At 45.0% G+C, this 18516-nt stretch overlaps 1 protein-coding gene and 1 non-coding gene across 2 annotated transcripts in view; one reads left to right on the top strand and one right to left on the bottom strand.

Moving 5' to 3' along the window:
• LOC122926879 (EF-hand domain-containing protein D2-like) overlaps window positions 1-10894 on the top strand; it is a 33953-nt gene extending 23059 nt beyond the window's left edge. Inside the window, exons 3-4 of the mRNA XM_044278392.1 lie at window positions 6684-6818; window positions 10488-10894. Coding sequence (XP_044134327.1) covers window positions 6684-6818; window positions 10488-10622 — 270 coding nt within the window. The 3' untranslated portion in view covers window positions 10623-10894. The remainder of the gene's footprint in view (window positions 1-6683; window positions 6819-10487) is intronic.
• Window positions 1127-1205, bottom strand: TRNAT-UGU. The gene has a single exon. It is a non-coding gene; the product is annotated as a tRNA-Thr (tRNA).
• Window positions 10895-18516: the final 7622 nt, after the last annotated feature.

Genomic DNA, 18516 nt, shown 5'->3' with positions numbered 1-18516 from the left:
GGCGCCGCTCCGTTCTCCCGGTATCTTCATATGTTAGGCTCCACCCAGGGGAACCTGCCGGCGCCTCCTTCTCCCATGCTGTAGCGCTGGCCAATCGCAGCGCTCAGCTCATAGCCTGAGAGAGAGAAAAAAAAAGCCTGTGAGGCTATGAGCTGAGCCGGCAGGTTCCCCTGGGTGGAGCCTAGCTATGAAGATACCGGAGGCTATACCGGGAGAACGGAGCGGCGCCCAGGTATAACAGTAAGTGCAGGGAGATTCCTGGGCGCCGCTCTCCATGTCTGTATAGTTAGTTTAGAAGTTTTATTCTAGTGAAAGGTCTTTTTTAAGCAATAAGATTTCCCTTCACTGGAGCTAAGGGGCCGAGGGTAACCTCCGAAAAACAGCCCCCCAGCATTGTCCCTTCACCACCTAACTTTACAGTTGGAACAGTGCAGTCAGGCAGGTCACGTTCTCATGGCATTCACTAAACCCAGACTCGTCCATCAGACTGCCAGATAGAGACGCGCGATTCATCACTTCACAGAACACGTTTCCTCTGCTCCAGAGTCCAGCGGTCGCGTGCTCTACCCCATCCCATGCCTGGCATTGTGCTTGGTGATATAAGGCTTGCATGCAGCTGCTCAGCCATGGAAACCCTAGCACAGCACAATTTTTGTGCCGATGTTAATGTCAGAGGAGGTTTGGATCCTGCAGGTATTGATTGCTTCTCTCCAGCACACGTTACATCAGCAGCCGCTAGAGACTGGGTCGCCTACAAGTGAATGAGATGCCTTTTGTAACAGCAGATTGCTCCATAGTTCAGGGGTTAGAGCGCTAGTCTTGTAAACCAGTGGTCATGAGTTCAACTCTTGCTGGCACTGTCACAAATTATAATTTTTTGTGTGTTAATATTTGTACTATTGCTTGTACGTGAAACCCCAGTTGCATTGATTTGTGCCCCCATCATAAATCTACCCCCATCATCTCATTTATCATTCATCTCTCTATCTATCCTGAATTATGTGTAAGCAGACCTGTCATATTTATATAACGGAAAGCATATTTCATATGATAAATTGAGCTAAAATGTTCTTTGCTTACTAAAAGGAGTAAGTAATAGTACAAATATTAACAGACCAAAAATTTTTTGCAAAGGTACCAGTGAGATTTGAACTCACGACCTCTGGTTTACAAGACCAGCGCTCTAACCTCTGAACTATGGAGCAATCTGCTGTTTGGAAAGGAATCTCATTCACTTGTAGGCGAACCAGTCTCTAGCGGCTGCTGATGTAACGTGTGCTGGAGAGAAGCCCGTGTATGTCAGCGGCTGAACACAGCGTGCCTCCGTTATACACCAAGGAAACTTGTATCCAGTACTGGTGCCTGGTATTAGTGTCCATAATATATATATATATTGTGTGAAGACAATGGTCTGTGCTGCCAGCGCTTGCTGTAAACATATTTTACATTCTATTACTACGGCTGATGGAGTTTAGGCTGAGGGCGGACACCTGATGGGCTGAGTGATGGAGTTTAGGCTGAGGGCTGATAGAGGAGGCATTTTTTGACTGACGTCTGAGGGACGAGGAAGTTTTGAGTTAGGGGTAGGGATGTTTGGCTGATGGAGGAGGGAGTTTGGTCTGAGGGAGGACGACTGATGGAGGAGGGAGTTTTGGCTGATGGAGGAGGGAGTTTTGGCTGACGTCTGAGGTAGGAGGGAGTTTTGGCTGAGGGAGTTTGGTCTGAGGCAGGAGGACTGATGGAATTTGGGCTGACGGAGGGGGGACTGATGGAGTTTTGCCTGACTGAGCAGGGTTTTGCCTGACGTCTGAGGTAGGAGGGAGTTTTGGCGGATGTCTGAGGTAGGAGGGAGTTTTGCCTGAGGGAGGAGGACTGATGGAGTTTTGCCTGACGGAGGAGGGAGTTGTGGATGATGTCTGAGGATGTCCTAATATGTATGCCGTATACATGGACCAATGATCTCTCAGATTACCGGTAACAAAGCAGACGCTCCCAATCACTGTCAGATCATCAGTGGAGGACAACATTTACATAAAGCTATCACCTCACTGTATGGGCACAAGTGATTGATATATCGATTTGAATGCTTTTATAGAAAATCAGTATTCCTATTTATATACCACAATCTGCTGCACAGTAATGGCGATTTTTGGTGCTGCCTGAAAGACACGATCACCCGGTGAACAAATGTTTTGCTGGTGCCTTTAAGACTGGCAGCGTATTGGGAATAAGGGTTTATACAAATGGTCTTCCCCAATAGTGTGACATGTCATCGGTCTGTGTAAAAGGACCCTTAGCCAGTTGCCCAACCCCCCCCCCCACTATACATAGCACTATTCCGTTGGACTTAAAGAGTAACTACATTTTTTTAATACATTTTTGTTAACCTTTCCCTAATAACAGTTTTCTAATATACCGTATTTTTCGCCGTATAAGACGCACTTTTTCTTCCACCAAAATGGGGGGAAAATGCCCCTGCGTCTTATACGGCGAATGCAGTCAGTTTTACATCGCTGGCAGCGATGTAAAGCGAGCGGGGACTCTGGGAGGGACTGGGAGGAGGAGCTGGGGCCGGCAATAGCGGCGGGGCGGTGCAGTCACTGTACTAAAGGCCCGCCCCGCCGCTCCGGTGTACTAATAAAATATGTCATATTCAATTAATGGTTATTAAATATGCCCCTTTATGCCTAATAGTACCTTAAATCCTAAGCGCATCCGTACAATGCAGGCCGGGCGGGCGGCAGCGTAACTCCCTGATGTCACGTGCCTGCGCCGCCTACTTTATGAATGAAGCAGGCGGCGCAGGCAAGTGACGTCAGTGAGTGACGCGCCGCGCCGGCTGCCCGGCCTGCCGGCATTGTACTGAAGCGCTTAGGATTTAAGGTACTATTAGGAATAAAGATGCATATTTAATAACCATTAATTAAATCAGACATATTATATTAGTATACTGGAGCGGCGGGGGATCTGTGGATGGCACAGTTATGGGCTGGGAGGGTCTGTGGATGACACATGTATAACAGTGCCATCCACAGATCCCCCCCTGTAACAGTGCCAGCCACAGATCCCCCCCATAACAGTGTCTGTCATCCACAGTTCCCCCATAACAGTGTCCGTCGTCCACAGTTGCCCCCATAACAGTGTCCGTCATCCACAGATCCCCCCCATAACAGTGTCCGTCATCCACAGATCCCCCCATAACAGTGTCCGTCATCCACAGATCCCCAGTAATAGTGCCATCCACAGACCACCTAGTTCCAAACCCACAGCACACCTTTTGGTTAAAAAATTTTTTTTTCTTATTTTCCTCCCCAAAAACCTAGGTGCGTCTTATACGCCGGTGCGTCTTATACGGCGAAAAATACGGTACTTTATTAATGTATTTTGTATTTTTAATACACTTTTCCCTCCCTAAAGTGCATCTTTCTCTTCTCAGCAGAGTACAGAGAACACATGAATAGGGCCGCAGCGCAGGGAGTACAAGCAGGAGCGCAGATTGCTGCTCCTGCCGATGCCCCCCCAGAGGTTTACTTAATCTGAGCATAGCACATAGGATTAGCAGAGCAGAGCGGGCTCCTGCCTGTGCATGCTTCACTTAGATAAAAGCTGACATGAGGGACTCTTAGCTTAGCGAAGCAGGCACAGGCAGGAGCTGCTCCACCCAGCTAATCCTGGCATAGCACATATGGGTGCAGGTTACCCATGTGCTATGCCAGGATTTAGTGATCCTCCGGGGAGCACGGATACGGGCCGCAATCTGCGCTCCTGCCTGTACTCCCTGCGCTGTGGCCCCATTCATATAATGTGTTCTCCGTACTCCGCTGAGAAGAGAAAGATGCACTTTAGGGAGGGAAAAGTGTACTCAAAATACAAAATACATTAATAAAGTAGATTGAGAAACTGTAGAGCCCATACTCCATACACTGCTGACAGCAGTGTACAGAAAAGTCAATTTTAGGCGCACAGGGTAAGGTGCGATTTAGAGAGGGAAAAGTGTATTCAAAATACATAAAGTATATTAGAAAACTGTTATTAGGGACGTGTTAACAAAAATTTATTGTGAGGGATACCACCCCTCGTGCCCGCTTGACGTCAACTACGTCGAGCTCACGAAATACGGTATGGTCACTGGTTACCAAGGCGTGACGTTACACCCTCCTGGAGGAGTGGGTAAGGTCAGTCTTGGTACAGATTTCTCCTGTCCACACGGGCACAGAGAAGCAACAAGCTGAGAGAGTCTTTTCACTGCCCCAGTGAAACAGCGCGTTCTCAGCCCAGAAAGACTGCCACCAGTTCCTTGTTTGATATAAGCCCGGTCTGCTAACAGGATTATATAGGGTAAGAAACCAACCCGCGGTAGAGTATTACTAGGCTGAAACACGGACGTGGGGATTCGTGATAGAGATACCAGACAGCACAAGATTGAATTATATATTTAATCGCCTTAAGGCCTCATGCACATGACCGTTGTGTGCATCCGTGTCCGTTGTTCCGTTTTCCGTGATTTTCTGCGGACGCATTGACTTTCAATGGGTCCGTTGAAACTCGGAAAATGCATCGTTGTTCATCCACGTCCGTGATTCGTGTTTCCTGTCCGTCCAAAAAATATGACCTGTCCTATTTTTTGGACGGACAACGGTTCACGGACCCATTCAGGTCAATGGGTCCGTGAAAAAACACGGATGCACACAAGATTGTCATCCGCGTCAGTGATCCGTATCCGTAGGCTACTTTCATACAGACGGATCCGAAGATCTGTCTGCATAAAAGATTTTTTAGAGCTGAGTTTTCACTTCGTGAAAACTCAGATCCGACAGTATATTCTAACACAGAGGCGTTCCCATAGTGATGGGGACGCTTCAAGTTAGAATATACTACGAACTGTGTACATGACTGCCCCATGCTGCCTGGCAGCACCCGATCTCTTACAGGGGGCTGTGATCCGCACAATTAACCCCTCAGGTGCCGAAGTGAAAACTCAGCTCTAAAAAATCTTTTATGCAGACGGATCTTCGGATCCGTCTGTATGAAAGTAGCCTACGGATACAGCTCACTGAAGCGGATGACAATCTTGTGTGCATCCGTGTTTTTTCACGGACCCATTGACCTGAATGGGTCTGTGAACCGTTGTCAGTCAAAAAAAATTAAAATAGGACAGGTCCGGCTTCCAGTAGAGTCCAAGCCTGGTACCGTTATTTGGTTTCTGTGGGAAGATGTGTATCTCCCCTCCCTGGCATCCCACCACCAAGCTATGACCACAGACCTCTTCATAGTGGCCACAGGGACACATATGTATCTGGTTTATGTCTGTGATGGACAGGCGATTCATAATTCCTCATGATCCGCCGGTATCATGATGGCCTAGACCCCTGCAGAGAGGTTTTTCCTGTTCCATTAGCTGGGTTCCTAGTTGGCTGAATGGAGGTGAGAAATTGTAAACAAAAGGTTGTGCAAGAAGTTCTCTGCCAGTTGGCTGGGCTTTGAAGCAGGGCACCCCTGTGGAGCTCACTACCTCTGCTACCTTTCAGCAAACGGTTGGTGTGGGAACATGGCCGACAGTAAATAATAATCCCTATTCCTCACATGTATTCAAAAGTTTAGTTTAAGGTCCTTTTACACAGACTGATAATCGGGCCAGTTATCAGGGGGGAAGCATTTGTTGAAACACTAGTTTCTGATAACTGGCCCGTATAAGGTCCCTTTCAGACATGCTATGTAACCCTTAGAGGTTTGGAATGTACTGTATAGCACTGACATAATGCTGTCCGTGTTATACAATACATTCCAGAACAGGTAAGGGTTACAGAGCATAATAAATCAATATAATGCTATGCGACCCGGGCAGTGCTGGAAGGTCAGGATAGGTACTGCGAGTCCAGAGCGTGACACTAGCTCGTCTGAAGGGGGCCTAAAGGTGATAAACGAGTAATCGTGTGTTTTGCTTGGTGCCATAAATCATTGTTTCTGTGCAACATTTCCATGTGTTAACGGGGCTCTGCTGTCCAGGAACCATGAATGTGTATGGGCACAAGTGATCACAGTAGCGGTGACTCATCCCCATACAGCGGAGGCGATTGCTATATGTAAATGCAGCTCTTCCTCTGACTATCAAATAATTGCCTATAACATTGGTGCACGTGAAAGGACCTTTAGGACCGGCTGCATGACTTTGTATGCTGCTATTTAGTCTATGATCAAGTACACCCAGATCCTTCTGTACAAGTGACTCTTCCAGCTTCACTCCCCCTCTACATATGATGCATGCAGATTCCTATCTTTGGCTAGGTCTACACGACAACATTTGTTGCGCGACAGATAGGGCGCAACATTTGTCGCGCGACATTTAGTTGCACTAATGTCGCGCGACAATTTTTATAATGGCAGTCTATGGTGTCGCACTGCAACATGCGACATGCTGCGACTGCGACGCGACAGTGGCAGAAAAATCCATCTCGAATGGATTTTCTGCGACTGTCGCAGTCGCATGTCGCAGTGCGACACCATAGACTACCATTATAAAAATTGTTGCACGACATTAATGCGACAAATGTCGTCGTGTAGACCTAGCCTTTATCCACACTGAAAGCTCTAATGATGTTATTGTCCTTTTCTACTTAGAATATTTTTCTTGTAGTTTTGGCTCTTGCTTTTTATTAAATTTTTTATTTCTTCTCTCCTTGCAGTTCCTTTTAATTTTCCGCAAAGCAGCAGCAGGGGAACTGGAAGAGGACAGCGGGTTGCATGCTCTTGCGCGACTCTCAGAAATCGATGTTTCAATTGAGGGTGTGAAAGGAGCCAAGAGCTTCTTTGAGGCAAAGGTAAACTGGTTTGTAAGATTTTAACGCCGGAGAAGACCTAGAACAGAACTTCTTAAAAAAAAAAACACAGATAAAGTATGAAACAAGTATAGTACGAGTCCACTTAGGCCGAGGATCCCCTTCCCAAATCAGGGGTGAAGCAGGTTCCAGTGATGGGGAAAAGCACAGTGCCAAACTAAAAGATTCACCCCAGTTAAATTATTTATGGATAAAACCAGTAGCTCTGATACAAACTGTTAGGCTCCATTCACACGTCCGCAATTGTGGTCCGCATCCGTTCCCCAATTTTGCGGAACGGGTGCAGACCCATTCATTCTCTACGGGGACGGAATGGATGCAGACAGGACACAGTGTGCTATTCGCATTTCCGGAGCGCGCTGCCGATCTTCCGGGCTGCGGCTCCGGAAAAAAAATATAACATGTCCTATTCTTGACCGCAATTGCGGACAAGAATAGGCATTTCTATGGGGCTGCCGGCCGGGTTTATTGCGGATCCACAATACACTACGGCCGTGTGAATGGAGCCAAAGAGGCACTCAATACTGTTTTTATCTGGGTTAATCTATACATTAGGAGAAACGCAAGTATGGTGTTGTGCTGCTCCCCAATACCTGACCCCACTTCTTTTCGCCCCTGACTGTGACTATCCACACTTATGCCATTGACTTGCTTATGAAAAGTTACATTTCATGGCTGTTTCACACAGGCTGATGACTGGAAGCAAACAACAGTAGTTTTTGATTATAGTCCCATGTAAATACGCCATCGGTCACTGCCGCCTACAAACATACGTTTTATAAAAAAAAATAAAAAAAAATTATATAAAATAAATGCAAAGTGAGCTATCCGCGCTGCATCCTGACACATACAATAAAATCAGAAATCGCAGCAAAAAAATTTAAAATATAAAAGCCAAAACACCATAAAAGTGTCCAGGATATTAGAGATCAGACGGGATGAATTACCATAGGAAGTCTGAGCTTTACAATGAAGTCCATGCGCTGCTGCTTTATAATGCCAGGAGGGACCCAGGGACCACATGTAAATGAAAATCATGCATATACACAAAAAAATAATAATAATATGGAAAAGAACATAAGCCTATATGACCAGTTAAAAAATAGGAAATAGATTTTTTTTTTTTTTTAAAGGGATCGAGTTGTATTAGAAATTTCTCACAAGGCCGCATTCACACGACCATATTTTCGGTCTGGGTCCATGCACATTTTTTGCAGATAGCACGTGAACCTATTTATTTCTATGGGGCTGCAAAAAAAATGTCATCGTTGTTCTGTCCGCATCCATGTGGCCGTGCTGCAAATGATAAGAACACGTCCTATTTTTGTCCATTTTGACAATGGGGCCCGCGAAAAGTGCGGGATGCACACAGCCAGTATCTACATTTTGAGGGTTGTAAAGCAGATACAGTTGTGTGAATGTAAGATGGTGCACCATCCATAACTTCCACCTAGACAGATAAGCATTATAGGTCCCTGGACAAGACGCGACTGAGCCCTTCCATGGTACGTATTACAACATTAATACAGAGCGCCTATTTCTAACAATAAAAGATTCAGCTGCTTTAGAACATGAAATACTCCAATTTCACATCTTTTATGCTGCACCAAAAATTGCCATTTGTAGGCAGGATATTACCTACAAGAACTACAGTTGCAAGACAAAGTATGTGAACCCTTTGGAATGATATGGATTTCTGCACAAATTGGTCATAAAATGTAATCTGATCTTCATCTAAGTCACAACAATAGACAATCACAGTCTGCTTAACCTAATAACACACAAATAATTAAATGTTACCATGTTTTTATTGAACACACCATGTAAACATTCACAGTGCAGGGGGAAAAAGTATGTGAACCCCTAGACTAATGACATCTCCAAGAGCTAATTGGAGTGAGGTGTCAGCCAACTGGAGTCCAATCAATGAGATGAGATTGGAGGTGTTGGTTACAGCTGCCCTGCCCTATAAAAAACACACACCAGTTCTGGGTTTGCTTTTCACAAGAAGCATTGCCTGATGTGAATGATGCCTCGCACAAAAGACCTACGATTAAGAATTGTTGACTTGCATAAAGCTAAAAAGAGTTATAAAAGTATCTCCAAAAGCCTTGCTGTTCATCAGTCCACGGTAAGACAAATTGTCCATCGGCGCAGGCGCAGATACGTGAAGTCGTCCATTTGATCGCATTCCGGAGGAGATGGGCGGGCTGGAGTGACGCGCTGGGCGGCGGCATCTTGTGAAGGTAGACCGATCCTCTAGGTGCTAATGACGCCCCCATAGCACCTAGAGGGTCATTAGCATATCAATATAAGTTCTTTTTTTTAGGTAAACGGCTGCCCCAAAACCTATTATAGCAGGATTGTTTGGCAGAGCAGACACTAGCGGATCGCTAGTGTCCGACACCTAATTATGTGAAATCAAAGTGGTAGAAACCCTTTAAGAATGTAATAAATGTGGTTTGACGGTAGCAGTTTATCCGTCAGTAAGCAGCTTTACAGAAGTCGCACGTTTTTATGAAAAAGTCGCATGTTCTATTAAAAAGTCTCATAAGATAAGCATGGTCCTCACTACTAAATAGTCCCAATAGTAAATCTGTCTAGAGATTCATTTACATAAGAAAATACCCCCACTTTCAGAAAACTGGCGAGCATAGTGCAGAGCAGAAAAAGAGTCACAAATTTGTGCGCAGTTTTAGCGTTTGCGCATTTTTTTGCGACTTTTACACTCCATTATTCTGACTTGAGCTAATGATAAATCTGGCCCTAGGTGTGGAGAAAAAGAGGCACAGCACACCAACATCCAAACCTCATCCCAACTGTGAAGTATGGTGGTGGGGGCATCATGGTTTGGGCCTGACCTCAACCCGATTGAGATGCTGTGCCATGACCTCAAGAAAGCGATTCACACATGACATCCCAAGAATATTGCTGAAAAATGGACATGAAAAATGAAAAAAATAATCTAAGTCAAGTTTGCCTTTAAAATGATAGGAAAAAACTGACACGGATCACGGACGACAATCTTGTGTGCATCCTTGATTGAATGGGTCCGTGAACCGTTGGCCGTGAAAAAAATAGGACAGGTCATATTTTTTTCACGGACTGGAAACACGGATCACGGACGCGGATGCCAAACGGTGCATTTTCCGATTTTTCCACGGACCCATTGAAAGTCAATGGGTCCGCAGAAAAAAAACGGAAAATGGAACAACGGCCGCGGATGCACACAACAGTCGTGTGCATGAGGCCTAAGGTAGTGGGATCCTGCGCTATCATGGATACACCGCTCCTGTTTGGGGGCAGAAAATCTTTACATTTTGCGATAGACTCCATTTGAAAGTAATGGGGTTAGTCAGAAGCCATAGTGTGACAGATCGGCCACTACGTCATGGCTTCATTTATAACTGGGAACCAGGACACTGATGTAAACAGTCTTTATTCTTCATTTTTCAGACCTGGACGAAATTCTGTGTAAATTGTAAACGTGGGCACAGGTTCAGTCTACAGGGAACATTCCTCTACTATATTTGGTGGTTTCCTCTTATAAATATATACATTAGAAAAAGCTTATACCATGTAAATCTGCAGCTGCTCATCTATGGAACATATACCCTGTCTACAACTGTGGATTTTGTTTTATGCACCAAGGTACAGGCCATCAATCATGGCAGCCGATTCGAGCAGGAAATCAAAGCCGAACAAGAGGAGAAGAAGAGACAGGCAGAAGAGAAGGAGCAGAGGAAGGCTGCCTTCAAAGAGCTACAGTCCACCTTCAAGCCATAAAACAGAGCAGAGTATTTTCATAGCATGCAGAGAGAAATTATCTATATACAGTACCTATATAATGCAGGGTGTACAAACTTGTTCTTCCGTTGTTGCTGGATTACAACTCCTAGCATGTTCTACCAGCCAAGGGCTGCAAATAGTGGTTCATCAATACCTGAAGAGCTAAGATGAGACATTCCTGCTGCTAAATATATGGAAAAAGAATATATCTAATTTATTGCTTACGGTTGGATGGACCAATAAAGTGAATCATTTCACTAGTGATTTCCATTTTTATGTTGCAGACGCAGTATTTTTTTACATCATTACTGTTTTTTTGTGAAATGTGTAAATAAAAAAATAAAAAAATCATGGCTGCTACTTGATGTTTTTTTTTTCCAGTCGTACAGTTTAATTTTGGCACAGTCCAGGGGGTGGCACAGAATTTTCTGGTCCAAAGGCCACATTGTCAAACCACCACTCTCAAGGGCTGCAATCAAACTCTTAGGCCTCTTACACATGGCCGTTGCCCCGCCGTGGCCGTATTACGGCCCACATACACGGGGCACTGGCCGTGTGCATTCTGCATCAGGAATGTGAACCCATTCACTTTTTTTTTCTATCGCCCAAAAAATAAAAAAAACTATAGCTCTCAGAACATGGAGACACTAAAACATACATTTTTCTATTTCAAAACTGCTATTATTGTGCTAAAGTGAAATACATAAAAAAATATACATATTAGGTATCGCCGCGTCCACAACAACCAGCTCTATAAAAAAACATCACATGACCCATCACTTGAATGGGTCCGCAAATCCGGAGATGCGGTGCGGAACGGAAGCACTGAACGGAACCTAATGGAAGCACTACGGAGTGCTTCCGTGGGGATCCTTTCTGAAAAAATAAAATAAAATATAGAACTTGTATGTTTTTGCAGAACGGATGGATCGCGAACCCCATTCAAGTGAATGGGTCCGCGATCCGCATGCGGCTGCCCCGCGGTCCGTGCCCGCAATTTGCGGTCTGCAGCATGGACCCGGCCAGCTCATGGTCGTGTGCAAGAGGCCTTAAAGTGTAATTGTCATATTTTTTTTATTTGCTAGTTTATTAGCGCTAGGCATGTATACCGAGTTAGTCTGTCAATGATTGTCAAAAGATCTGTAATTACCTTATAATAACAGCTTTCATTAATGTCTCCTGTCCCTTTCCACTGGTCCCTTAAAAGACACTTGCTAGGGCCTGTCTGTCTTCCCTTTAGTATAAACAGAAGACAGAGGGGCAGTGAATGCCTGCATTATGCTTCACAGTGAGGAGGCGTGTCTCTCAGTAATCCAATCTGATTGGCTGGCAGGGAGCTGCTGGCTATAGCAAGTGTGTATGTGAAGTGAGGGAAAGCAGTTTTGGCCTCAGTGAACTGGCAGAAGATCCTCATATTGTAGGGTTCAGAACAGCCATAACTAAGGGAAAAGCTCAAGGAAAACAGTAGTATGTAAAGAAACGAAACCTTGCTTTATGCATAATGCTGCTGCAGCAGTAACATATGCCAAAATAGATCTTTTTAATGAAAACATGACATTTACATGTTAAGGGGTCATTTATTAAGACCAGCGTTTTAGACACAGATCTTAATAACTCTTATAGCTGGCTGTGGATCCGCTTAAGTTATGAAGAGGAGCCGGCTTCTAAATAACTTCGGTGTGTCCAGCGCCAGGCGTAGAGAAAATGATTAATTGAAACGGGCCTGCCGCCCCGCCCCCTTCTCCGTCACTATAACCTTAAGGCGTATATCTGGATAGTAAATGACCCCCTTAGTTTATATTCACACAGAGCAGTTTTGTAGCAGACATTTCTGAAGGAAGCCATTCACATGTACAGAGTGGACTTTTGGGATGCGAAAATTTCTGCAGTAAATCTGCCAAGTGTGCATTGTGGGTAACTTCACACAGGGTGTTAAAGGGAACCTGTCACCGGGACTCATCTCAGGTTAATTTGCATATGTATCAAATCTTTTTTTTTTTACACAATAAAAGCACACAGAGCTATGGGGACTGGGTATTACGGATGTGCTAGGGGCCATCTAGCAAACCATGTCCTCAGCTCTATACACAAAATCCCGGTGACAGGTTCCCTTTAATGCTGCTAATTGGCCTGTGGCACATTTGCAGCATTTTACAGTACCAGCAACGTGGATGAGATTTTAAAGAAATCTCAAACACGGAATGAAAAAAATAAATAAAAATTGTGTAAATTGGCCCCCGGTGCGGATTATCTGCAGCATGTCAGCTTTAGGGCTCATGCACACAAACGTATTTTCTTTCTGTGTCCGTTACGTTGTTTTTTTTTTTGCAGATAGGATGCAGACCCATTCAATTCAATGGGTCTGCAAAAACAGTTTTTTTTTTGCGAACCGCAAAACGCATACAGTCATGTGAATGTATCCTTATGCTGTGAATTTTACCCTTTGCAATGCAGAGGGTGAACTCAGTGGAATTTACTCTGTGGACAATTCACCTCATGTGGCCAAGCTGCAGGTTGTGCACCCCTGGTATATATAGATACTCAAAAAATTCAGACAGTGTGACTATTTGTTGCAATAATCAATCCTGAGAATGAAGAGGCAACAACTATAAAGCGGACTGCAGTCGGACACGTTCTCGTGGACAGAGCAGTGCTGCAGTTCCCTGCACAGTGGGTGCCCAGGGTAAGGCTACTTTCACACTAGCGGCAGAATGGATCCGACAGGCTGTTCACCCTGTCAGATCCGTCCTGCCGCTATTTTGCGTGCCGCCGGACTGCCACTCCGTCCCCATTGACTATAATGGGGATGGGGGGCGGAGCTCTAGCGCAGCACGGCGAGAGGCCGCTGGACTAAAAGTACTGCATGTCCGACTTTTTAGTCCGGCGGCCTCTCGCCGCGCACTGCCGTGCTGCGCCGGAGCTCCGCCCCCGACCCCATGGCGAAAAAGCGGCAGGACGGATCCGACAGGGTGAACAGCCTGTCGGATCCGTCCTGCCACTAGTGTGAAAATACCCTAAAACACTTAAGGGGAGACAGCACTAAACCTGTACTGCACTCCATTCTCTAAAATGGATGGGAGTCCCAGAGGTCAACCCCCAAAAAGTAATGGCAAATCTGTGAAGGTGGGAATACCCATTTAAAAGGGTATTCCCATCTGGACACTTGTGGCATAGCAATAGGAAGTGCGGTATATTTCCGATAGGTGCAGACCTGCCGTGAATGGAGAGCATGCCACACATAAGCCCCATCCTCTCCTTTCAGTGCAATAGCAATTCTAAAAATGAAATGAGCAAGTGCGCTCAGCTGTTTTTGGAAGTCCCATAGCATTGAATAGAGAAGACGCCTCCATTCTTAGCCGCCTCGCTATTCATTGATTTAGGACTTTTAAAATTATCCAAGTGAGAACACTTGGATATTTTTGGAAGTCCCATAGCAGTGAACAGAGAGCGCCATGCATGTGCAGTGTGCTCTCCATTCATGGCTGGTCCCAGAATTGAGATCTCCATCTACTGAATATTTATGGAACATCCCATTAATAGGCCTATAACTGTTCAAATGGGACAACCCCTTTAAGGAGACATCCATTATCATGACTGTTACAAACAGTTTTTTGCAGTTTTTTTTAGGCTACCAACATTTTCACAAACCCCTGACATTTTATGCAAATTAATCCTCTATCTGTAGTGTTAAGAAGAGGCACAAGGGGGTTGTCTTGCTTCAGCAAATAGCATTTATCATGTAGAGAAAATGATTATTACTTACCGGTAATTTGATTTTCCAGAGCCCATGACAGCACCACGAGAGAGAGGATCCGCCCCCCCAGACAGGAAACCTACAGAATAAAAGGGCGGACACTCTCCTCCCAATTCAGTGTGATATCCAAGCACCGGAGGAAGGCCACCAACATATTGTTAGATAAACATTTAAATATATATTTTATTTTATATATTTTTTTATTATTATGCTACACCGTGTGAATACAGAACGAACACACAGAAAAAGAAAACCCCAACAGGGAGGGAATATAAGGGTGCTGTCATGGGCTCTGGAAAATCAAATTACCGGTAAGTAATCATAATTTTTTCCTTCACCCATGACAGCACCATGAGAGCATTCCCAAAGGAAAAAATCAGGATGGGAGAGTAGAAAGGAGAACCTTTTCACCAAAGGAGGAACCAGAAGGAGAAGAATTCAGATCCAGACAGTAGTGTTAAAAAAAAAAAAAAGGTAGAGGGAGACGACCAGGTGGTGGCTCTGCAAATATCCTCTATAGGGACAGAGGATCTTTCGGCCGAGGAGGTGGCCACCGCCCTGGTAGAGAGTGTGCCTTCAGCCCCACAGCAGGGGAAACACCAGAGGAAAGATAAGACAAAGGCCTCTCACACGGGCATCATGTTTTTTGCCCGGATAAGATGCGGGTGCGTTGTGGGAAAATGCACGATTTTTCCACGCGAGTGCAAAACATTGTAATGCGTTTTGCACGCGTGTGAGAAAAATCGGCATGTTTGGTACCCAAACCCAAATTTCTTCACAGAAGTTCGGGTTGGGTGTTCTGTAGATTGTATTATTTTCCCTTATAACATGGTTATAAGGGAAAATAATAGCATTCTGAATACAGAATGCTTAGTAAAATAGCGCTGGAGGGGTTAAAAATAAATAAATAATTTAACTCCCCTTAATCCACTTGTTCGCGCAGCCGGCATCTCTTCTGTCGTCTTCCTTCAGGACCTGGGTAAAGGACCTGTGGTGACGTCACTGCGCTCATCACATGGCCCGTCACATGATATTTTACCATAGTGATGGATTATGTGACGGGCCATGTGATGAGCGCAGTGACGTCACCACAGGTCCTTTACCCTGGTCCTGAAGAAAGAAGAGAAGCCAGGCTGCGTGAACAAGTGGATTAAGGAGAGTTAAATTTTTTTTTTTTTTTTTTAACCCCTCCAACCCTATAGTACTATGCATTCTGTATTCAGAATGCTATTATTGTCCCTTATAACCATGTTATAAGGAAAAATAATAAAGATCGGGTCTCCATCCCGATAGTCTCCTAGCAACCGTGCGTGAAAATCGTGCACTTGCTTGCGGATGCTTGTGATTTTCACGCAGCCCCATTCACTTCTATGGGGCCTGCGTTGCGTGAAAAACGCACAAAATAGAGCATGCTGCGATTTTCACGCAATGCACAAGTGATGCGTGAAAATCACCGCTCATGTGAACAGCCCCATAGAAATGAATGGGTCCGGATTCAGTGCGGGTGCAATGCGTTCAACTCAGGCACTGCACCCGCGTGGAAAACTCACCCGTGTGAAAGGGGCCAAAGAGATAGAGACAATCCATCTAGCAATGGAGCTTTTAGAGGCCACGCCACCCTTATTCACACTGAAAGAGAACAAAGAGCGAAGAAGTTCTGCGCCAATCTTTTGTGCAAGATAGTTAATGTCCTCCTGACATCCAGGCAATGAAGGGATTTCTCTTCTTCTGACCTGGGATTCTTAAAAAGAGTCGGAATAATAATCTCCTGGGATCTATAAAATTTGGTAACTACTTTTGGTAGGAAAGCCGGATCAGGAGATTGATAGAGATGGCCTGGATCTCATTCACTCTGCGGGCAGAAGTTAAAGCTATTAGCAAACATAACTTCAAGGTGAGGTTTTTGACAGAATTGGATTCAATTGGTTCAAATGGGAGGCGAGTTAGGGCTTTTAAGACTAGGTCCAAATCCCAAGGGGGAGGTCTAGCTGGTGCTATTGGGGTAGAACGCTCTACTGCCCTAAAGAATCTTGAAACCTACGGGCATCCCGCAATGTTATGATTAAACAGAGCTGAAAGGGCTGAGACATGAACTTTTAAAAGGTATTACTTGCAAGCCCCAGGTTCAGACCCTTTTGAAGAAATTCCAATATTAAATGGGCACTGAAGATGGAATTTAATTTATCTGGATAAGCCCAAAACCTAAAAATTTCTGCCACACCCTAGCATATATGGCAACAGTTACTTACTTTCTACATTTAAGAAGGGTAGAGATCAAAGCATTGGAGAATCCCTTCCTTTTTAACAGGAACCTCTCAAGTTCCAGGCAGTTAGGTGGAGATTTCTTAGGTCTGGATGAACTACTGAACCCTGGCTCAGCAGGCCCCGGATCTCTGGAAGAACCCATGGCTCCAATATTGACATGATCCGCAGCCACGTGACCCAAGATCTCCTTGGCCAAAAGAGAGCAATGAGAATGACCCTTGCTCTGTCTTCCCTGATTTTTCGTAACACGCGAGGAATCAAGGGAAGGAGGAGGAAATGCATAGGCCAGGGGAAAGTTCCATTTCTGTACCAGAGCATCTATTCCCACAGGGGAATCCCGCTGGATCTAGGGAAAAAAACATTAGAACTCTCTTGTTCTGGTGAGTAGCAAATAAATCTCTCTCTGGCTGTCCCCAGAGGGCTGTTATCTCTGAAGATGGAAGGATCTAAAGCCCACTCCCCCCGAGAGACGGTGACGACTGAGAAAGTCTGCTTGTTTGTTGTCCACACCTCTTATATGTACCGCCGATATTGATGCACCTTCTCTTTCTGCCAGGAAGAGCATCTTCCTGGCTTCCTGCATTAGAGTCCTGCACCTCGTACCGTACCTCCCTGCTTGTTCAGGTATGATACAACTGTTCTGTTGTCTGTCATAACCCTTAAATTTTTGTCTCTTATCTTTGGGAGAGTAGAATCCATTGCCAGGCGAACAGCTGTTAATTCTTTCAGGTTGGAAGACCCACTGCTCCACTGACCCTGAAGTGAAATTTCCTGAATGTGCGCACCCCACCCCCAGGGACTCGCATCTGTAGTTAGGCATACTAAGTCTTCTAGCTTCCATGGTACTCCTTGAACTAGATTCTCCCTCTGCAGCCACCAAGCCAAGTTCTGGAGAGTACCATCTGAGATTTTCTTTTTTTTCTCTAGAGAATTGTTCTTCTCCCAGCGAGACAAAATCTCCCACTGCAGGGCCCTTGAGTAAAGCTGCGCCCAGCCGGAATACACGATTTGAGTGATCCCAGGATCGTAACATAGTACATAAGGCCGAAAAAAGACATTTGTCCATCCAGTTCGGCCTGTTATCCTGCAAGTTGATCCAGGAGGAAGGCAAAAAAAAAAAACTGAGGTAGAAGCCAATTTTCCTCACTTTAGAGGAATAAAAAATTCCTTCCCGACTCCAATCAGGCAATCAGAATAACTCCCTGGATCAACGACCCCTCTCTAGTAGCTATATCCTGTAATATTATTACACTCCAGAAATACACCCAGGCCCCTCTTGAATTCCTTTATTGTACTCACCATCACCACCTCCTAAGGCAGAGAGTTCCATAGTCTCACGGCTCTTACCGTAAAGAATCCTCTTCTATGTTTGTGTACAAACCTTCTTTCCTCCAGACGCAAAAGATGTCCCCTCGTCACAGTCACAGTCCTGTGGATAAATAGATGATGGGAGAGATCTCTGTACTGACCCGATATATTTATACATAGTAATTAGATCTCCCCTCAGTCTTTTTTCTAAAGTGAATAACCCTAATTTTGATAATCTTTCAGGGTACTGTAGTCCCCCATTCCAGTTATTACTTTAGTTGCCCTTCTCTGGACCCTCTCCAGCTCTGCTATGTCTGCCTTGTTCACTGGAGCCCAGAACTGTACACAGTACTCCATGTGTGGTCTGACTAGCGATTTGTAAAGTGGTAGGACTATGTTCTCATCACGGGCATCTAAGCCCCTTTTGATGCAACCCATTATCTTATTGGCCTTGGCAGCAGCTGCCTGATACTGTTATTTGCAGCTTAGTTTGCTGTTTATTAAAATTGCTAGATCCTTTTCCATGTCAGTGTTACCGAGTGTTTTACCATTTAGTATGTACGG

This window comes from Bufo gargarizans, chromosome 2 (assembly GCF_014858855.1).
Source record: "Bufo gargarizans isolate SCDJY-AF-19 chromosome 2, ASM1485885v1, whole genome shotgun sequence".
In the NCBI taxonomy this organism is placed as follows: Eukaryota; Metazoa; Chordata; class Amphibia; order Anura; family Bufonidae; genus Bufo; species Bufo gargarizans.
The sequence above is the reverse complement of the archived record's forward strand: the minus strand, read 5'-3'. Positions and strand labels throughout refer to the sequence as shown.